This window comes from Thrips palmi, unplaced genomic scaffold (genome assembly GCF_012932325.1).
Source record: "Thrips palmi isolate BJ-2018 unplaced genomic scaffold, TpBJ-2018v1 HiC_scaffold_2, whole genome shotgun sequence".
Taxonomy (NCBI): domain Eukaryota; kingdom Metazoa; phylum Arthropoda; class Insecta; order Thysanoptera; family Thripidae; genus Thrips; species Thrips palmi.
The window spans coordinates 2,613,778-2,635,387 of record NW_023144629.1 but is presented as its reverse complement, the minus strand read 5'-3'; the positions used below and the strand labels follow the sequence as shown (position 1 = coordinate 2,635,387).

Below are 21,610 nucleotides of genomic sequence, written 5' to 3'. Positions count from 1 at the left end.
CGAGCGAAAGTCCATCGTTCATCCTCTTCCGATCACGGACTGTATTCCTTCATCGTTGATAAGCATAGCGACCATTCCTTCACCCTGCCCGTTCGTTCGCTCTGTCTGTTCATTCCCTGCGTTCGCTCAGTTTGCTCGCGGTGTCCCGGCCGTTCGAACATCGCGCCATCACGCGCTCCCTTGTTCACTCATCCGGTGTATCGTTCACCGGAGCCGTTCCCTCGCTGGCTGATTCGCTCGAATTCCGGTTCACTGGCGAACACCGTTCGGGAGAAGCCCTCCTGGACTCACTGGACACTGGACGCGGCGGAGTGGGGCGGAGCAAGTCACAGTGGGCCAGAAGACCGGTGGAGGCGGCCAAAACTCTAGACGCGTTTTGAGCTCCAGAGTCGCTAAACAGGCCTCTGCGTGTCAGTCCTTCCTGAATCGCCGAGGCAGTGCGCTGCCCGTGCGTGGCGGGGAGTCCGAGGGGAGTCCGTCTCGTCGAGCATCGAGCAGTCTCGAGGTGTCAGGTGGGACTGGCGCGGCATGCCGACGTCGGCAGTGCATCGCATCGGCGGAAACAGCAGACTCATTCCGAAAGTCGTTTTCGTCGCTCTGTCTCTCTCGCACTCATGTGGCGCCCCGCATGGGTGCGAGAGGGACAGAGCGACGAGACGACACTCGGAATCAGTCTGCAGGCGACCCAAGGCGTCCCAAGAACACCATCACGATCAGCAGGAAACGCCGGCCGGCACCGCCACGCTGGAAAGTTGTTCAGAATGAGGGAGGGCCGCGGCGATTGGGGCGACCCCGGCTGATGGAGGGGGCCCCGATCTCCCCGTTCAGGAGACCAGCAGCAGGGCAGGGGACGCGCAGGGCACGTAGAGAGGATCCCCCTCCTTTCCCGTGCATCTGAGTGACTGGACGGACGCCCCTCGCCCCTCGCCCCGCGGCCGCGGCGTGGCCCGGCGCGGCGGGGCGCGGCTGGACGATGGCCGTCGGGGCCCCAGCACTGGCGGAGTGGCGGGCCTCCAGAGACGCCGGGCCGGGCTGGGCTCGCCGCCGCCGCCGCAGTGAGTCCCAGACGGACGCCGCGGACGTCCGCGCCACGCTCCGCCTGGCTCCGCCCCCCCCCTGGCCGCGGACCGCCGCGACGCGCCGGCGACGCCCGCACCTCCACGACCAGCTGCAGCGCACGGCGAGCCGCACGCGAGCCGCACGGGACATTGGCGGTAAGCCGACCGCGCCCACGCGGCCGTGACAGTGACAGTGTGCCGCCGTGGCGGCGAGGGCAACGCCGGCGGTGCGCGCCCGCGAGGCGCATTCGCATTGCCTGCCGCTCCCCGCGGGGCCGCCGCTCCGGCCGCGGCCGGAGTCTGTTGAGCCCGCGCGGCCCGCACCACCGGCCGAGGCATCCGCGCGCCGGTCTTCCTCCGACTCCGGCCGCCATGGGACGCGCCTCGAGTGCGAGCGAGACGCAGCGACGGCGGCTACCTGTGGAGTCAAGCGGCGGGGAAGTTCGACCGCGCGCCGCGCCGGCGGTGGACTTGGCGCCACACACGTGCGCGCCGAGCCTCGAGTCCTTCGAGTCACTCGCTCGCGCAGCTCGCGCGTCGAGGCACCCCGCGGCTCGGCCACGACGGCGTGCTCGGCGTAGGCCGCGCGTCGTCTCTAATTGCCGCAGGAATGCCCGGCCGTGGCGTGCCCTGCCGTGCCGTGCCCTGCCGTGCCGTGGTGTTCCCCCTGCCGCAGACGTCGGACGGCGCCCTGCCCTGCATTCAGGCTAATTCGACCCACTCCATTGTCGAGGCGACCTGCAGACCGATTCCGAGAGTCGTTTTCGTCGCGGTGTCTCTCTCGCACTCACGGAGCGTCCCGTATAGGGGCGAGAGAGGCAGAGCGACGAACACGACTCTCGGAGTCCGTCTGCTGGAGTACGGTGGCAACAATACGACCCCACTCGCATCGCGTTGCCACGGCGACGGCTCAACTGAACTGCAATTGTTTTGATGGTGGAGTGTCGAGTACGATGGTGAGCCTTCGCGACTTGCGGCCCAGCCAGGTACTGCTGCTTTCCTTTGGTGGCGCCCTGTCTCTCTCGCACTCATGGGGCGTTTCGAAGGGGTGTGAGAGAGACGTACAGGTGCTCCTGCTGGTCGTTCACCCCCCAGAGCGCAGCAGGGCCTTCGGCAGCCGTCGCCGTCAACGTGCTAATTGTCAACGTGGTCGCCGACGTCGCCAACGTCGCGAGGGAGGAGGGCGGCCGTCGGGTAGCGACTCGGTGTCACCGCGAACGCGAAGCACGCGAAGGCACCGGGTCAAAGCAGTTGGCCCCGTGTCCGTCTGCCTTAGCGGCCCCATGGCCCTCGCCTCGACTAGGGCGATCGCAGACTGGGCCGCCGCCAGGACGGAGGAGAGGAGGCCCGGGGCCCACTCTGCCCTCCGCGACGGCGGGGAGCGTGGTGTTCCGTGCGCCGCTGCTTATCCAATTTACTCAATCAGTTCGAAAACCCCCTCCGCAGACTGATTCCGAGAGTCGTTTGCGTCGCTCTGTCTCCCTCGCACTCATTGGGCGTCCCTTATGTGCGAGATGAGAGCACGACGAAAGCGACTCTCGGAATCAGTCTGCAGTTCTCAGTCTCAACGACACCGCGCACCCACATTCCACCTCCTCGGCGTCCTCGACGGCGTCGTCGACGGCCACTCCGTTCTATTGCCACCACAATGCACTTGGGTCACTAAACCGGCAGTTTCCTCCACCCAGCGTTGGCCGAGTGCATCATCGTCTTGCTTTGTGTGTGTGTGGGGGGGGGTCTTAAAAGTGTCTCCCTGCTATCCCAGGGTCGAATTAGGGTAATCTTAACATTTTTGGCAGTGTGTAATCCCGTCTGCCCCATCTCTTCCCTCAGGTCGACGACGTCGGCGGTCAAGATGCCCATCCTCGAAAAGGGGTGCCTTTGCTGCGCCTTGGACACCTGCGTCAAGGTCCAGGGCTTCATCCTCACGGTCAGTAGCGATGGCCCATCATCTCCTCTTCCCCACTGGTGGAACTAAAGCGGAGCTCCACGCTCATGCTACTACACTTGAAGGCCTTTACGCCCTTCTTGAAGTGTACTACTACGCTTCAAGGCACTTCCCTCCCAAGCCTAGGAGGAAAGGAGCGGATGAGATCTTGTACGTTTGAGGAAGGGAAGAAGGGCGTACGGACAGTGCGCTTCACAAAGAGTGCCCCGTTACGCCTTCGTTCTACCGGTGTCGTTGCCTCTCTGGCTCCGCCTCGTTCTTGACTGTCGTTGCCTCTCGCGCCATCTCCGTCTAACCCTCACGCCCGCCTCGGCGGCCCCGGCCTTCCAGGGCGCCTTCGTGGTGATCGCCGTCGTGGACCTCGTCATGCTGTCCGTGTGGCTCATCCCCCTGGAGCAGAACCTCTCGCCGCAGTCGGACGACTTCGACAGGCGAGCGATCAGCAGCAAGTATAGCTCACTATTCCTCCGCCGGTCGAGCAGAGCGAGCAGAGCGATTCCGAACGGCTGGTGCTTTCCCGCTCTGTCTCTCTCGCGCCCGTAACGGGCCGCCCCATGAGTGCGACAGAGACGGAGCGACGACAGCAGTGTTCGGAATCAGCCCGCAGTCCATGCCCGGGTAGCGCCTGCCCGTCCTGCGAGTATCGCACAATGCCCTACTTTGACTTGAGTGTAACACGCGGGCCTGTGTGTGTGTGTGCTCGCAGCCACCAAGGTGGTGTGCATCGCGCTGCTGTTCTGCCTCGTCCTCTGGGTCGTGCTGGGAGTCCTGCTGCTGTACGGAGTCTATAAGGTGAGTTTCCTCGCGTTACGGTGAGCACTGAGCGCCTGCAGGCTGCAGGGTGGGCCGTCCCGTCAAACTAGCATGCATCTCGGTTGCCTACCCACCAGGCTGTATCCCCCGAAGGTATAATGTAGGGCTCTATGCTTCCCCGGGCCGATAGCAGCTCATTCTCTGAAGCAATCGGTTCCGAAACGGCAAACTGTGTTTCACTCGTCGCGTTTCTACGCGTTTTCTAGAAACGGCGAGCGCTGATGTGGCCCTACATGGTGGTGGGCGTCATGAACCTCCTCATCACCACCGGGCTGCTGGTGTTCTACGCCTCCTCGGTCAACGCGCAAATAGCCAACATGTTTATTTTGATTGTTATTCTCGGTCAGTTGAAGGGCGACGTTGAAAAGTGTGGTTGCGTTCGAAACCCGATCACCTTTTTTAATTTTGAACTTTGTTTTGTTTTTGCCAAATTTACAGCGTTGCAGCTCTGGCTCATACTTCATGTGGTTAGTCTCTATCAGAAATTTGGGATTGAAGAGCGGGCCTACGAGCAGCAGCAGCAACAGCAAGAGGAGTGACAGCCATATGTAGGTTTAAGATTCGAGTACCATTGAGTTGCAGTGGGTGCCAACTTCCCCCAAACAATCTGTGATATCCCCAGGTCCCTTCCATGAGCTCAAAGTTATGACTCAACCATGTACATAATGCCAGACTGTTTCTATTTTGCATGTTATCTATTACACAATTTTAATAGGTTTAATAATGCTGTTTTACTGAGCAGAAGAGGTGAGAAGGGAAAGAGTATTCAAACAAATGTTTTGTAAGAAAGTACTTATTTATAACAAAAAATACTTAGCATCTTGTTTTACATTGATAATTGTGTTTGTACTACTTTTCATATCATATCAGCATGCTCCTACAGAAATTGTAACAAAGACTCTTCTAATCAAATAACAAATGACTCCTTAAAAAACAGTCAGGAATCATCCTGAGGAGAAAAATATATTTGTAGAACATCCAAACCTCATTGAATAAAAAAGAGATTAAAAAAATAGTCGTTTTTATAAAAAGGATAACAAGACTCATACAGATAAAAAAAACCCATACACTGTTAGTTGTGGCATATAACAACAGTACATCAAAGATGGATACAACAGCAGAAAGTTCCATCCATCTAACGCAAAAGGTTATTTGGATAACTGTTTTTGATGAATAATTCAGAAAAGAAGGGGTGACATTTAGGCACCATTGACTACACCATAACTATTTTGTGTTCTTAGGGCCAAATTATTAATAAAGCTTTCCTGAAGTTCATAGGTAGAAATCCTGGAAGCCCCAAGGCAGTGTTATTACCCTAAGTATCACAGAAATTTTATGGCTTCTCTAAAAACAACAGTTGCATCATTAGTTGCTCACAATACTGAACAAGGGTAGTAACAGATCTCAAGGTTCGGCTTTTGGAACAAAAATGAACAGTAATTACATATATCACCTGATTATGATGGAAGTCACCTAATCAATCACAGACAACACGATACTCTATGACATCTTTAAAATGAATCAACTCCTCTCCTCAATTCAAAGACTGCACATTTCTGTCTGTGATATTGAGTTATCAAAACAAAAACATATAGTGAAGGCTACCTTAATAGATTAGAAAATTGAGAACAGTTTGAAATAGATTCCGAAATTATGAGTTTTGCTCAAGCATTGTCAACACACCAAGTATACGCATTGTGGAACATGCGCATCCAAGGTGACGTCTGAACTTTAGTGCTCCAGTCAGATGGTGCCCAAGGCCACTGCCACATCTGTGTGCAGCGTTCAGGGTGGGGCATCATGGCAAGATGTCTGCCATCCATAGAGCAGATACCTGCAATGGCACCTGAAAGAAACAAAAACATAAATGTTCATATCGTTCCATAAAACGAAAAGTTCAAAAGTAATAAATTACAAGGAAAGTTAAAAAAAAATATTTTAAAAAATTGACTTACTTATGCTTCCATTTGGATTCAAGGGATACTCCACTGCCATTTCACCATCTTCAGAGACGTACCGCAGGGCCACACAGGATCCAGCTTCAAGTTTTTGAAGCATGCTGTTCTCTCTCATGGTGAATTTACCTGTTGAATAATGTTAAATTTAATAAAATATTTAATTGAAAGTCCTAGATGTCTGCATCTTCCTTTAAGACATTAATTTACCTTCTCCATGAGCCACCCACACTCCCAGCACACTGTCACTCATGCCTTGAAGCATCAAGGCCTTGGACTTCTCAATGCGCACACTGCTGAATCGGCACTCAAAGCGTTCCGACTCATTGTGATCGAGGACAATATCAGGGACATCATCAGCTTCGGCTGTGAACAAATGACATACCAGTCATTTTAAATTAATCTCAATCTGAAGACCTTTTTAAAAAAAATTAAAACAAGAAATAAAGAAACTGACCAATTGACTTGACTCCAATCCAACCCAACAAGCTCATGAGCTGGCAACCGTTGCACACACCCAAACTGAAGGTATCTTTTCGCATGGCAAAGGCCTTGAACTGGTCACGAAGTCTTGCATGGAAAAGTAGACTAGCTGCCCAGCCTTTAGCAGAGCCAAGAACATCTACATAGCAAAACAGACACACAAATAAGGTGAGTCAATTTAAGAAAAACAGATAATCACTTCACAAGTAGAATGAAAGAAAAACACACCAGCATAGCTGAAGCCACCAGGGAAAATGACACCTCGGAAGGAATCAATAGTGATTTGTCCATCCAGAAGGTCCTGCATAGTCAGGTCCCACACCTCAAAACCAGCCATATAGAGAGAAGCTGACATCTCTCTGTCACCATTGGAACCTTCCTCTCTGATCACTGCCACTCTAGGAGCTGAGAAAATTATTTAAAATTAGTAAGAAACTGCTTGGAAGATGCCATTAAAATTTTAATTTTAAGGAAAACTCATTTACCAGATGCTAAGCTTTTCTGTGGCTTGGGCACCACATTGGCATCAAAGGACAGTTTGTATTTGGGTACACGTCTTCTACTCAAACCCTCAAATTCTTGGCGAGCACACATGGGGTTAGTCTGGCGACACTCAAGCTGGTAGCTGGTGTACTCCCACTCACTGAAGAGAGATGAAACATCTCCATTCAGGACAACAGTTCCCTTGATTTTCATTTGAATCTGTTAGAACATAAACAATGTTATAAATTTAGTGGAACCAAGACCCATTACAATCAGTCCCTCCTAAAACTAAACAAAAGTAAAAGAAAACCCTTATATGATGGAATATACCTTAGATTCCATTCCAAGACCTGTAGAGTGGCCGATGGTATGGCAAGGCACTTGGGCATCTCTGAAGGTCTGTCGTACATGTGAAACATGCTCCTGAGAGACTTCCAAAACCCAACCCAATTCTTCGGCAAATAGAACCTCAAGAGGATCAGCTCCTTCTTCAGCATGGTCAATGTTGATAAGAAGGCCACTCAAGCCAGCAAATGCCATTTCCAAGAGGCAGGTTGCCAAACCACCGTCACTAACATCATGACCAGCAAGAAGAACATTTTCTGAAAGACATAACGAAAGCAGTAATTAATAACTACCTTTAAATAACTAAAGAAGGTTTAATCATTCCTGAGTGTAGAAATTTAATTCTCTGTACCTTTGATGAGTTTCTGGGTTGCTGTAAAGGCCCGAGAAAGAAGTTTGCAGTCATCAAGGTCCGGGGGACAGTCTCCCAGTTGTTTGAAGCATTGGGCCAATGCTGAGCCACCAAGTCGCATTTTTCCACCTGACAGATCAACAAGCAAGAGGCACCCCTTCTGTCCCATTGCCGGGCTTTTCAAGTCTGGAGTGATTTTTTTACGGATGTCTGGGCAAGGAGCGTACGTTGATACAACCAGCGTGCCTGGTGCCTTTACAGTGTCTGAACCCACACGGGCTGCCATACTCAAGGAGTCTTTACCGCCATCAATGGCGATTCCCAGTTCACACATACACTTGCACATGGCTTGGCAAGCCTCATAAAGTGCTGTGCCTTCTCCAGGAAGTTTGGCTGCCCACATCCAGTTTCCACTGCACTTTACATCCTATAAAGTAAACAGAAAGTATTTAGTCGGATATAAATTGCATAAATCTACTTCATGTAAAAAGTACGGACATCCTGAATAAATTATTTTAAAGAAAGGTAGAGTTGTACCTTGATGTCGCTGATGGCAGCAAACACAAGGTTGGTAAGAGATTCAGCAACTGCCATTCGAGCTCCAGCCTTGGCGTTAATTAAACCCTTGATGGGTTGTTCACCAATTGCTGTAGCCACACCTTCCTAAGAACAGAACAAAAATCAATTGGTGAAAATAATTCTGCATATTTAATGTTAGATACATTAGAAGGTAAACACACATACTGTGTTAAACATTGAAATAGCAGTAACAGCAACATCTGCCAGAGGTGTATGCAGAGGTCCAACACACTGCTGCTGAGCAATGAGACCAGTCACACAACGATCCACTTTGTTGGTGAGGAAACGTTTGCTGCAGACTGTTGGCAGGCGCAAAACCAGTTCCAATGCAGCTTTGACATCGAGGCTAGCAGGGAGGGACAAGGATCTGGTAATGAGGGGCTTCCTGTCGAGGTGGAACTCTTTTTGTGGCATTTTACCCAACACCAACTCCAGCTCCAAATCCACAGGGTGACGCTGATTGCCTTCATTGCCGTTCAAATACTTCTCGTCACTGGTGTCATCTTCCTCAGACAAAATGACCTACAAGATAAAAATGACAAGAGAAGTTGAAAAGTGGATTGTTTTAAAAAGTCTAAACAACAACAAAAACACAAAATAAAAATAATAAAAACAAAGGAAAGGGGTACATACTTTTCCAGTGCCAGTGACAGTTCCCACAAAATTCACAGGGCAACGCTCACGTTCACCAATTTGCTTTAATACAGGAACATCCTCCTGTTTGCAAAGGAGAGCATCGTTCTCTTGGTATTCTGCACCCCATAATTCCAGAGTTGAGATTGTTGGATCACCCAGCTGGAAGCGTTTTGTGAAGATCACTGCTCCTTCTGGCTCAACAAGCTCCTTTAAAACATTACCTATGAAAAAACAAAAGCAATTTTAAAAAACTGTACTTTGAGGTCAGAGGAAATTCTCCCACAAAATCTAAGAACAACATACCATTTCCACCTGCACCTTGATCATGGATGGTGAGAATAGGATTTTTTTCACCCATTTCTAAGCAGGCCCTAATCACTCGATTGAGTTTCTGTTCCATTTCCGCATCTCCACGTTGCACAGCGCCAAAGTCTAGGTCCTCAGCATTGTCTCCTTGAACCTAATTGAAGAAAATAATGTTATTTTGATGGTAAAACTTCATTGAAGGTACAGATAAAATTTTTGAGAGTCATACCTCAACTGAGCTAGCAGCGCCACCACCAACACCAATCCTGTAAATAGGGCCCCCCAGCTTAACAACCTGCATACCTACAAAAAATTGTTTTGAATAGTTTACATGAGACTGACAGAATGAAACACAGCATGGGTTAACAGTATCAATATAGTGTTAAGTACCTTTAGCAGGCTTCAACTTTTCAGTCATGTTGTGGTCAATTGTACCAACACCTCCACTAAACATAATAGGTTTGATCCACTCTCTTCTTTCACCAGAAGAATCAGTGAGACCAAATGATCTGGTAAAACCACAGATTAACGGCTCTCCAAATTTGTTTCCGTAGTCTGAAGCACCATTACTAGCCTCCACCAAAATATCTAATGGCAAAGCAAAGTTGCTTGGATACTTGTAACTCTTCTCTTCCCATTGTAAATCATAGCCTGGAAGAAAAATACACTTTGTAATATATGAAACAAATTTGCTTGAAACAATCAAACACATTTTTGAAATTTCAGTTTACCTTGAATGTTCAAGTTTCCAACAGAGTAGCCAGCGGTTCCAGCAATGCAATGCCCACCTCTGCCAACAGCATGGACATCTCGCAGCCTGCCACCAGTACCAGTAGTAGCTCCACTAGAAGGATAAAAAATTTAAATTAGTGATAAATCCCTTTTATTTTTGTCAAACCCAAAATGCTGGCTTTAAAATCTTTGAGGCTTGTAAAAATGGTAATCTACCTGAAAGGTGCCACTCCAGTTGGGAAGTTGTGAGTCTCAGCGGTGAAAATAAGATGGCTTTTAGATTTGGATGTTTTAAAAGCACTAGGCTTTCCAGGGTTCTGGGGGCGGAAGTTTTGAACCTCAAATCCTTCAATAGCACTGGAAGCAAGAAATATGTTACAGAATAAAAAGTAAACAAAATCAAATACTAATGGATAAAAATAATGATAATAATCTTACATTAGCCAATGTATTCATAAAGACTTACCTGCTGTTGTCACTAAACTTGATGACATTGTTCGGATTTGATGAGGATTGTGTCTGAATAATCATGTCAAACAGGGATTCTTTCTGCTTCTCTCCATCAATGACCATGGCACCCTAAAGAGGAGGAAGAAAAGATGATAAAAATAACGTCCTTTCAAAATTTAAAAAAAAAATAAATTAAAAAATAGTGAATTAAAACATACCTTGAAAAACCAGTGTCTGCTGTGCTCACTGTTTGACTGTGCAAGATCAAAGCACTCCACACTAGTAGGGTTACGCTTCAGCTTATCTCGGAACAGGTTTGTGTAGAAGTCGAGATCCCAGTTATCAAACGCCAAACCTGAAATCAATAGAGAACATTAAGCATGTGAACCTCTACATATTTGATGGAAAAGACCTTGATCAAAACAGCTTTTAAGTTAGACTGACCAAGTTTGGAATTGACTTCCTCCAATGCGGGCCTCCCCTTCTTCATCACATCTACCTCAAACCATGGGGCAGGAGCCACACCCAAATCAAATGACTCCAGAGGCCTCTCGTAACGACACTGAGTCATCTTGTCATGGAGCACAGCAGCTAGCTGAAAAATGATTGCAGAATGTACAATCTATCCAGACTACCTCAGACTAATTTTTCCGAGCATAGAACAGTAGTTTAATCTCCATACCTGATTCGGAAGATCCTTTGGTTGATTGAGTCCATTTTGCTCCCAGTCAATCAGGTAGCGCACTGATACTTCCACCCGTGAGATATTTGTCAGGCCAACTTTCTGACAAATGGAAACAGCATTGCTCGAAAAAGCAGTTGAAAAGTTGAGCCTGAAAGAATTAGCATTTCAGGTAAGTTACTTTAGAACACAAAATATTATGATCTGGAAAAAAATTGTAAACTCCACAAGTGGTATTGAACTACAGCTTCAAACAAAAATTATATTAGAAAAAAAAAATTCTATGACATACCTGGGCCCAATTTCAATCATAAGGCTTCCATGAGAATGACCTACAAGATGAGGTTCTGATGTCAGCTGCTCAGGGTGCAAGGGGTTTCCCAGAATCCATCGCAGGGCACGGAGATCATCCTCAGAGAGGCTTCCTTTAACTTCCAGGTTGTAACATAATTCTGTCCTTAGGCCACTCACAACAGGAGACACCTGCTTTAGAAGCTTGACCTTTGAGGCAACACTGCCCACATTAAGGCCGGGATGCTGATACAGCCTTAAGACGTGAGTATCCATGGTTTTTATCCTGCAACGACCAAAACGGCTAATATAGTCCCACCCTATAGCAACAGGCAAACAGATGTGGTCAACTAAAATCCCAGAAACACAGTTGTCACACCGTCAATCCCAAAAGAAGCAGTGGGTGGCTATGTCTCAACATGGGGCAGACATCCAAGGGTTATCTGCTCCGCAAGTAAATATCGAGATTACACATCGCCTGACCTTTGACCCTCAAAGGGAGGCCGGCCAACAACATAATATCCACAGAAAACAGGCAACGAATGGAGTCTCCCAAACAAGATGTGATGAAAGTTAATATTACGTCACACATTTGATTAATTTTGCCTTGCACATGTATTCTTACACCAGACCTTCCTTGATCTATTAAAAGCTACATGATGACAAATCAAGCCTTGACTGCATCATGGCAGGAGGATAAGTCTGACAGAAAGGCCAAGTACTATCACTGTCCTTGTGGCTTGCACTGGACAGAAATTTAACAAAAATGATAAAACTAAGTTAATTGGTGAATAGCAAGATAAATCACGCTTAATGAGAATTATCAAAGAAGGGAATCTAAGCGGAAAGAGCCACAACATGGACCATCAACCCAGCCATGAAGCTTGAAGCAGTTCCAAGAGATTGACAGGCGCCTTTTATCAGATTATCATCAATGTTACATCACAGTTCCAGCAGGAGAGCCGTTTAAATCCTTTTAAATCCCTTTAAATCCTAGACCCATCCTGACAGGAACCTCCAGGCCGAAACGCCACGTTAATTCAACAGGTCATGTCAAATCAATAATCGCAGCGGGCAAAATTAATCCGGTCTTCCGAAGTACCAGGAGAAGTTAAAATCACAAACTACCTGCAGAACGTGATCGTTTCTGCCAGACCACAGCAGATCTTACATAACGAAACTGGGCACGGATGGGCTGCAAACAAGCCGACTTTAACTACCGGTGTCGAAACGAGAGAACACCCCTCTAAAGATTAACCTTGCCTCCAGTGACGAGCACACAGAAACGTAAATTGAGCAGACTCACTATCAACTCAGGTGGACGCAGGTGGTTGCTTGTTTACACCCGAACTCGCCGGGTCCCCGATCGGTTCTGTTCTGCTGCTGCTCGGCTCGTGACTGCTTCGGTCCATGTGCTCGCGCTCGGCTCGGCGCTCGGGAGCGGGAGCACGCTTCCCGGACAGTGTTGCCGGAGTCTGGCCGCTAGATGGCGCCGGCACGAGAGAGGAGTGGTCGAAGAGTTGTCTATCTTTCAGGCGCGCAGACAGATGAAATAAAAAATAGCAGCTCAATTTGAAAGAAGCGGTAAGGATTTCTTCCAAATTTACTCCAGCCGTGACGTCATGCTTCAATTTTAGCCCAGACATGGAGGGGGGGGGGGCATTCCACGCCGTCCCTTCTGGTTTGCCCCGGGGAGCGCGCGGGTCTGGTAGTACCGCGAAAGGATTACCGACGGTCCGGGGTCCGGAGGGTTTCCAGCAGACTGATTCCGAGAGTCGTTTTCGCCGCTCTGTCTCTCTCACACCCATGGGGCGTCCCGTTTTGGTGCGCGAGAAACAGCGACGAAAACGACTCAAGGCTGTTCCCCCGAGCGAAGTTCGTCCGAGCTCGCCGCACCTAGAGCCCTAGATCTAGGACTCCAGCCGTACAGCCGTAGTCTCCGTAGCCGCACTGGCGTGCGCAAGAGAGAGGGGGGGGGGTGTCCTGAAGCCTCTTTGCAACTAGTGCACAGCCACCTGGAAGGTGGGCAAATCGTGATACATGCCGCCTCAAGATAGGTAAAATGTGTGACTTGACCCCCTTTCAAAATTTCTGCGCTCGCCACTGCCAACATGCACGGACGCTCAACTCGGTGACTCAGGATCGAGTGGGCAACCACTCTAGAAATCTTGTGTCCCCTTAGCGCTAGAAATCTGAAATCATGCCCCCCAAAAGGCAAAAAAAAAGCTAATTTTGGGCGGAATATCGGTTAAAATCTTGAGAAATCCGACGAAATCTTTGGCCTTTAGAAATATTTTGTCCCCAAACATCCAATGTGGTTGCCTGTTTTCAGGCGGCGGGCTGTCGCTGCCGCGGACACACGGCAGAAAAAAAATGAAGCGCGAGCCAAATTAAACAAAACAGAAACAAAGAGCGACGACAATTTAGCGAATCCGTGATGCAGCTCGTCAGACACGAGCTCAGCGCTCGGACACTTAAAATTTGTTTAATCCCCACGGTTAAAAAAAAGTCGGGAAACGGGAGCGAAATACGTGGGAGGGGGAAGGGGGGGGGGGGTAAGAGGATGGGGAAGATGCGCTGGTGGGAACAAAGGACAGAGGAAAAGGGTTGCAGAAAGAGAGGATGGGAGAGAATGATGGGTGCAAAGCGAGAGCGGCTGTGGAACGGAGAGAGAGAGAGGGAGAGAGAGAGAGGGAGAGAGAGAGAGAGAGAGAGAGAGAGAGAGAGAGAGAGAGAGAGAGAGAGAGAGAGAGAGAGAGAAGGGGGGAGGGAAGAGAGAAGGGGGGAGGAGACAGAGAGAGGCTGGGAGTAAAGGGCAAGGGTGACGGAGAGGAGCGAGAGTGTAGGTCGGGATAAATGGGTGGGAGTGACGGGCAGGAGTAGTAAAGGGTGGGTGAATGGCCCAAGGGAGGGGAGCGGCGCGCCTGTCGACGTGACGCTGGTGCGCGGCGCTGCGCGGCGGGTGGCGGGTGCAAGAAGCAATGCAAGGCTCGGTGGCGGACTGCAGACTGATTCCGAAGGATCGTCTATCCTTCGCTCTCGCACCCCCTGCGCAACGCCGCCCGAGTGCGACAGAGACAGAGCGACGAGGCGACCCTCCGGAACGAGGTGGCTGGCTGGCGGGCGGCGCGGTGCAGTCGGAGTGGCGACAGCGCGCGGCGCAGCGCCTGGCGTCGCACTTGCCCATTTTATTGTCGGAGTAAAAAGATTTCATTAGAGGAAGGGCTGCAGCCCTGCAGCCAGGGTGGTGAGCGGCCCTCGCTCTGTCTCTCTCGCACCTGTGCGGCACGCCCCGTGGGTGCGAGAGAGACAGAGCGACGAGAACGACTCGGCGGGGATGGAATCGAGTCCAGGAAAGCTGCTTCCAGGTTCCAGCTTTCAGGGCGCAGAGAGGTTTCGTCGCTATGCGCCATGCGCCCCTCCCCTCCCCTCCCCCGGCCTCTCGCCTTATCACCTGCCCCGTGATTGGCCGCCCCGAACAAGCGACGTGCTTTTTGCCGCTCCTCCTTCCTCTTTCCTCCTTCCTCTTTCCCGTTCCCCCTTTCTCCTTTCCTCACTTCCCCTTCCTGCTGCATGCACCATTTATAACACGTTTTGCGTACTATTTGACAAATACAAATATAATACACCCACTGGATTATCAGTCACCGAGCAGTCCCAGTCGAGGGAGGGAATCTGTAGGTGTAAATCGTGGGCTAAGGTGTCCGGTGTTCGAAACGGACACCTTCCTACGTCGACGCATGGGGAAAGTAGGCAAAAGTATTCCCAACGTGCGCTCGTTGGCGTGATTCGGAAACCGCAAACGTTGGGAATACTAGTAGTTGGGAAGAACCTGTCAATACCCCATGCGCGGAGCGGGGCTGGTCCGCGAGGCCGTCAGTCTCTGGGGCGCGGAGTATTGGCGCGGGGTATTGACGGGAGCCTCACCGGGTAGGCAGCCCCTCGCACACGGGGAATCTATTGGTGGGGTCACACGTTCGGTCCGAGTCCTGTTTATCGACTCTGGAGCTCAAAACGCGTCTAGAGTTTTGGCCGCTTCCACCGGTCTTCTGGCCCACTGTGCGTGGTCACAGGCCAACATCCCCCCTTCGGTGGCAACGTTGGGCGCTAGATGTGGTCACTTCATACCCGTCGCACATTTTATTCCCAGTGTAGGGCCGAGCGAGACGTCCCAGGTGGAGGACCGAGAAGAAAGATGGGATCGAAAAAGGCGCGGTGAGGCGGGGCGGGGCGGGGCGGGGCGGGGCGGGGCGGGGCACAGAGGTTAGCACTAATCCGGGGGGCTTGCGTTCGTGGCACCGAGGTGCAAGCCGCGCCGGGCCAATAGGGTCCCCGCACAGCGCAACGCGCAAAGCAGGGGGGCTTCCGACCCTAATTTCAACCTGTGTCGACCGTTCCGCCTCTCGTCTTCTTATACACACTTTGGGCCGTGGCGGAGGCTGTAGCGGAGGCTGTGGCTGTTGCTGTAGCCTGGCAGGGCGAGGCAAGGGCAAGGGGTTTCCACGGCAATCGCTTTCTTGGATTACACTGCATGCATGGCGGGCCGTGTCGGGCTCTGGCTGCGCTGCCTCGCTGCCAGGCTTCGGGCCGGGCTATCCCCGCAAGGCACGTGCAGCTCTGCATGCACGGCGGGCCGTGTCGGGCTCTGGCTGCGCTGCCTCGCTGCCAGGCTTCGGGCCGGGCTATCCCGCAAGGCACGTGCAGCTCTGCATGCACGGCGGGCCGTGTCGGGCTCGGCTGCGCTGCCTGCTGCCAGGCTTCGGGCCGGGCTATCCCCGCAAGGCACGTGCAGCTCTGCATGCACGGCGGGCCGTGTCGGGCTCTGGCTGCGCTGCCTCGCTGCCAGGCTTCGGGCCGGGCTATCCCCGCAAGGCACGTGCAGCTCTGCATGCACGGCGGGCCGTGTCGGGCTCTGGCTGCGCTGCCTCGCTGCCAGGCTTCGGGCCGGCTATCCCCGCAAGGCACGTGCAGCTCTGCATGACGGCGGGCCGTGTCGGGCTCGGGCTGCGCTGCCTCGCTGCCAGGCTTCGGGCCGGGCTATCCCCGCAAGGCACGTGCAGCTCTGCATGCACGGCGGGCCGTGTCGGGCTCTGGCTGCGCTGCCTCGCTGCCAGGCTTCGGGCCGGGCTATCCCCGCAAGGCACGGCAGTCTGCATGCACGCGGGCCGTGTCGCTCTGGCTGCGCTGCCCGCTGCCAGGCTTCGGCCCGGGCTTCCCCAAGGCACGTGCAGCTACTGCATGAATGTGACAGAGCCTGTACCTTGCCCTGCCTCGCTGCCGGCTCCCCTACCTTCGGACTGGTCTGATACTTGCTCGGCTTTGTGAAGGCTGAGGCGGAGCGCTAGCGCCGTCCAGTGGCGGTGCGGTTCCTCTGTGACCCCCCCCCCCCCCCTTTCCCACTCCCCGCCCCTTTCTCACGGACAAAATAAGGCACGCATGAAAAAAAGACAACGGCATTTTAATGGAACTCACTTATCCAAATATGGTTTCCTTTCCCGACGCGTGTTTTAGCGGTGGAGCGACAAGAACGGAGAGCGCTAAAAGCATCGCATTCGCGCGCCTCGAGAGCTGTTAGAAGTAGAAGCCCTCATCCAGTCGGCGATGGGTATCGCCTGCAACCTGCAGCAGTAAATGAACTGAAGTCTCTAAACCACGGAATTGTTTGGAGTGTTGTGTGACGCAGGGGCGAGCTCGGCCGTCCGAGCGCAGCGCGGTGCCGCGGGTTGCCTACCCAGCCGACTGCAGGCGCTAGCCAGCCCGCAGGTACATCGCGATGGCACACTGCGGGGCAGGAGACCGGCGCAAGCGGCCAAATTTCTAGACACGTTTTGAGCTCCAGAGTCGCTAAATGGGACTCGAACGGAGCGTGTGACCCCACCAATGGATTGCTCGTTCGGAGAGCAATCCATTGGTGGGGTCACACGCTTGGGTTGAGTCCTGTTGAGTGACTCTGGAGCTCTGCACGCGTTTTGGCCGCCTGCGCCGGTCTCCTGGCCCAGCATACGACACTATAGTTCCCTGCCCTCCTTCCTGGCAGTGTAGAGCGACATTGATCGGACAGGAAAGTTTCCCTCTTCCTTTGGGCCTTGTCGTAGTAATCCCATTGACAAGCCTCGACAAAGGCAGCGAGCCCTTGGCCGAGTCCGCGGCCTGGAGGGCCTGGAAGGCCTGCCAAGGAAGGTCTCAAATATCGTTGTTCGAATCCGAAATGTGGAATCCGAATCCGGAGTCCGGCCAGTCCGGCCAGTCCGGGCGGGATCGAGGGGTTTTGTGTGATTCTTTGATGGCGGCGAGGAGGAGGGGGAGCCGGAGAAAAGGCGTGGGGACCGTCCGTTAATTGCGTGTCACTACACTCTTAACTATGTAGCGAGGAGGGGGCGGGGATGAAAAGGCAGGGACCGTCCCACAGTGGGCCAGAAAACCGGCGGAGGCGGCCAAAACTCTAGACGCGTTTTGAGCTCAAAAGTCGCTAAATGGGACTCTAATTGAACGAGTGACCCCACCAGTGAATTGCTCTCTGAACGAGGAATCCATTGGTGGGGTCACACGTTCGGTTCGAGTCCTGATTAACGACTCTGGAGCTAAAAAAGTTTTGGCCGCCTGCACCGGTCTTTCTGGCCCACTGTGCGTCCGTCACATCTCGTGGAGGGATAAAGAGGGGGAGGCAGAGTCGGAGGAAAGGCACTCTTTTGTTAGCGTGAGACATTATGGTTCACGCTAAATAGTGTGCCCCACACTTGGATTCACAGTGTGGGAGTGGAAAAGGGTGGTGGGGACACTGTGCGCTGCAGGCAGAGAGGGAGGAGGCAGGCAGGGAGAGAGGGAGGCAGGGAGTAGGGAGTGGCCAGGTGGTCCAAATCTCTGGAGGATCCCTTCAACCGGACAGCCCGGCAGCCAGGCACACTGCCAGGCTATAGCGCCGCCCGTCCGCTTCAAATCGCGTACATGCCGACCGGCCCCCAGGCGAGTACGGCGTTCTGCCCCGGTGTGTGTGTGTGTGTGTGTGTGTGTGTGTGTGTGTGTGTGTGTGTGTGTGTGTGTGTGTGTGTGTGTGTGTATGTGTCCCGGGAGTAGGGATGGCGTCCGCGTGCTCCATGGAGAAATACCTTATGTTAACATGGGGTATGTATGGTTACTCTATGCGCGCAGCTAGCAGCCGCCCCCTCCGGGCCCCCCGGTGGCTCCGGGATGTCATCCTGACGCTGGCGGGCAGGGGGGGGGGGATGGCGAAGGGGGAGGGGGGAAGTGGCAGCAGGCAGAGAGCCTTCAATTGCACCCCCTTCTCCACCCCACGCCTATTAACCGCCCCCCTCCCCCCTCCCCTCCGGCCGCAGCCTCATCCACCTCTTGTCCCATGGTTGAGGCTGTATAGCCATTTCGTTTGTTATTGCACCAGACTGCAGGGCAGGGAGGAAAGGGGGCGGGGGGAGGGGAGGGGGCAGGAACGGATACGCCGTGACAGCAACATCGCCAAAACGGTAACGTTTTACCGTGGCCGCTTGACTCAGAGGAGGACTGGGAAAAAAATCATTTCGAAGCTAAATACTGTCACTGCACAGTTTGGAATGAAATATGCACGGAAAATGGAGTAGAGTAAGGACAAATTCACCTGGAATCCTAAAATCCTAAAATCCTGGAATCCTAAAATCCTGGAGTTTCCTAACATCCTGGAATATCCTAAAATCCTGGAATGTCCTGCTGGCCGTGTGGGCGGTCGGGCGGTCCCTGGGGGACACGCCGGCAGCCCTCGGCGGTCAAACTCCCAGCAGTGTGTCCGGCCGGGGTCCATAGAGTCCGGCAGACTCTCCGGGGTCCACTTATGAAATGTACTCCAAGGGTGGTCCCTGGAGACGCCATTTCTCCAGCTGGCGTTTCATCTTTGCCCTCGTCCGCCATCCGTCCTGCTCCGTGGGCCGCGTCTCCGTATTCTTTCTCTCTCTCTTCTCCTCTTCCTTCTCCTTGTTTGCAGGCCATGGCAACCGCGCCGCGGGCCGTCGAGAGCGTCCAGCCGTCGGTCCAGCCGTCGGTCCAGCCGTCCAGCGCGCGGAACTGCGCTGGAAATCCCGGTGGCGGCTGCGGGGCTGCCTCTGGGCTGCCGGCGGAGCGCGGCGCCTCGTCGCTCTGTCTCTCTCGCACCCCTGCGGCACCCCGCCGCACGGCCCACGAGTGCGAGAGAGACAGAGCGTCCGGAACGCAGGGGGGATGGCGCATGCAAGCGTGAGGCAGGGTCTAAATGGGGATTACCCCGCCGCGGCCACCACCCCTTCCCTTCGGCCGTCCCCCACAACTACCCTCTGTTCTGTTCCATCACATGCTGCGGCCGCGACACAACCATGCATCTGCATTTCATCAAAGGCAGCGGCCAAAAATAATAATATGAAAATGTGTGGTATACAGCGAGCACGTAGAGGGATGGAGAGAGGCGGCAAAAAAAGAGAAATGGAGGGAAAAGGGGTAAAAAAAAACGTCGTCATGACGACAGCACTTGTCCGCGCTGCTGGTGGACGGAGATATTGTTTTCGGTCCGCGGAATGCGCGGGCAAAACGCAAAACACGCAGACACCGCAAAAAAAGCCCTAAAAGTTGAACCAAAACAATGCCGCCTTTTTAACACCAGTGCACCAAGGAAACAAAGCGACGAGGAGTGGCTCCACTTTTTTTTTCCGCGGTACTTTTTCGAGTGTGTATGGAAAACGATGAGTGCATGGCTTCCATACCACACGGAGTGTTCGACGTCATTCTTTTTCCTCCTGATTATTTATTTATATATTTATTTTCGCTCTCGGGGGGTATTGCGAGCATCCCGGCATGCGCGCGGGGGCTTTCGGGGAAGGGGAGGGGGAGGGGCATGGGGGTAGGGGGACGAGTGACTCGGTAACGACCCCGGGGAAAGATGCTGGCTCGGCCGAATCCGCGCGCCATTCAAACCGCGCAAAGGCGAGAAAGACTCTCCGCTGCCCTGCGCGCACCCCCCCCCCCCCCCCCCCCTCCCCGCGGGGCCTCGGGCGGTGCACCGCGCGTTCACGGCCAGTGGGCAATTATGCAATCGCGCAGTTCTGCCGCTGGACTCTCTGGACTGCAGACTGATTTCCGAGAGTCCGTTTCGTCGCTCGGTCTCTCTCGTACTCACGTCCCGTACAGGTGCGAGAGACGCAGCGCGGCGAAGTCGACTTCTCTCGGCATCAGTCTGCTGCTGCTGCTGCACTCGCTGGACCAGGCAGGCCCCGAGGGAAGATTTGGCGGTTCAAAGCATTACTTCCTAGCGAGCTGGAAAAATTTTTTTCACAGCGGTTTGGCACAGCAACCACCACATTGGTGGATCCAGAGCAGGTCTGAAGAAAAGAGGGGAAGCAGCAATTTGCCCCAACTTAAAGGGGGAAAAGTGTAGCATTTTGCCTACCTCTGAGGTGTCTATCAAGAGGTCAAGAAAGGGGGTGGCCTTTGACCCCGTCCAACCATCAACATCATCATCACCACCATCGACAACAGCAAAACTTTAGGAGCAAACAACGGAATCAAAAGAAACTTTGAGGGGGCTAAACTCTGTTCGTTGCAGTTTTGACGGGCGTGTATGACGCTGCGGCGCGGGGTTCGGCCCGGCTGGCGCGGCGCGCTCTGGGCCGCCCGTCCGTCGGCCACGCCCGGCCCCACCACCACCGGCGTGGTGCACGTCACAGGCATTGCCGGCCCCAGCGTCGCAGCGTCGCAGCGGGCTAGATTGCATCCGATGGCAGCACTCCGCGCTCCACCACGCCACGCCACGCCACATGTCACCAGCCCCGAGTCCGGCGTATTGCACTTGGCACACACCGCCCTGCGATGCCCCGCCATGCCCCGCGTCCCTTCGCCACTCGGCCCGCCCCCGCCGTAATGACCATGTCACCGTCGTCGTGACCACGGCCGTCTGCTGGCCGTCGACCGCACCAGCCGTCTCATTCCGAAGGGCCGTTTCGACGCTCGGTCTCTCTCGACGACGACAACGGTGCTCCACCACCACCAGCACCACCACCAGCACCACCACCGCCACCATGGCGTTCGCTACCAGCCACACGGCGTGCTGACCATGAGCACGTCATGGCCGTCATCATGACCATGATCACCAGCCGCACCATCACGCCGCTGCGCTGCGAGGTGCAGCCCGAGGTGCGACTGCGCCCACATCAAGCACTGGCCGCCCTTCATTGCCCCCTCCCCTCCCCCTCCCCCTCCGCCCCCGCCCCCACCCCCCACCCTTGCAGCCGCGCTGTAATGCGACGTAAAATGCAGCCATTAAAAGCCCTATGCGCGCTCCGCCAATGGGGAGGTTCGTTCCGGAATTATTACACGCCGCCCGTCTGTCTGCCTTTCTGTCTGTCTGTCTGTCTGTCTGTCTGCCCGTCAGTCTGTCTGTCCGTCCGCCCGTGCGTCTGCCGGCAGTCTGTGCATCGGTCCGGCCGTGAAGAGTGCAGGCAGCAAGCGGAGCAGGCCGCATCCCTGAGGGAATTTGCGGGAGGAGGA

The 21,610-nt window shown here is 53.5% G+C and overlaps 2 protein-coding genes across 9 annotated transcripts; one reads left to right on the top strand and one right to left on the bottom strand.

The window, feature by feature from the left end:
• The first annotated feature begins 434 nt into the window (after nt 1–434).
• LOC117646743 lies at nt 435–5,222 on the top strand. 5 transcript variants are annotated; one of them, XM_034387902.1, is made up of 6 exons: nt 435–512; nt 2,892–2,988; nt 3,337–3,451; nt 3,713–3,798; nt 4,026–4,161; nt 4,258–4,397. In XM_034387902.1, exons 2-6 carry the CDS (start codon nt 2,914–2,916, stop codon nt 4,356–4,358), a joined length of 513 nt encoding a protein of 170 aa, XP_034243793.1. In that variant the 5' UTR covers nt 435–512; nt 2,892–2,913; the 3' UTR covers nt 4,359–4,397. The 5 variants fall into 5 exon arrangements, with proteins under 5 accessions (XP_034243793.1, XP_034243792.1, XP_034243790.1 ...); XM_034387901.1 differs by lacking the exon at nt 435–512 and adding an exon at nt 1,148–1,214; XM_034387898.1 differs by lacking the exon at nt 435–512 and adding an exon at nt 1,700–2,778 and having other exon boundaries at nt 4,258–5,222.
• On the bottom strand, nt 4,597–12,569 carry LOC117646740 (phosphoribosylformylglycinamidine synthase). Of its 4 annotated transcripts, none has more exons than XM_034387894.1 (22): nt 12,420–12,569; nt 11,115–11,399; nt 10,823–10,973; nt 10,585–10,735; nt 10,359–10,495; nt 10,157–10,269; nt 9,907–10,047; nt 9,690–9,802; nt 9,349–9,609; nt 9,188–9,261; nt 8,956–9,112; nt 8,650–8,873; nt 8,182–8,538; nt 7,975–8,100; nt 7,438–7,864; nt 7,071–7,342; nt 6,743–6,959; nt 6,486–6,662; nt 6,232–6,396; nt 5,985–6,140; nt 5,775–5,903; nt 5,484–5,665 (listed from the first exon to the last, which is right to left on the bottom strand). In XM_034387894.1, the coding sequence occupies exons 2-22, from the start codon at nt 11,387–11,389 to the stop codon at nt 5,484–5,486; spliced, it is 4,005 nt and encodes a 1,334-aa protein (XP_034243785.1). In that variant the 5' UTR covers nt 11,390–11,399; nt 12,420–12,569. The 4 variants fall into 4 exon arrangements, with proteins under 4 accessions (XP_034243784.1, XP_034243785.1, XP_034243786.1 ...); XM_034387895.1 differs by lacking the exon at nt 12,420–12,569 and adding an exon at nt 12,242–12,356; XM_034387896.1 differs by lacking the exon at nt 12,420–12,569 and adding an exon at nt 11,493–11,511.
• Nucleotides 12,570–21,610: the final 9,041 nt, after the last annotated feature.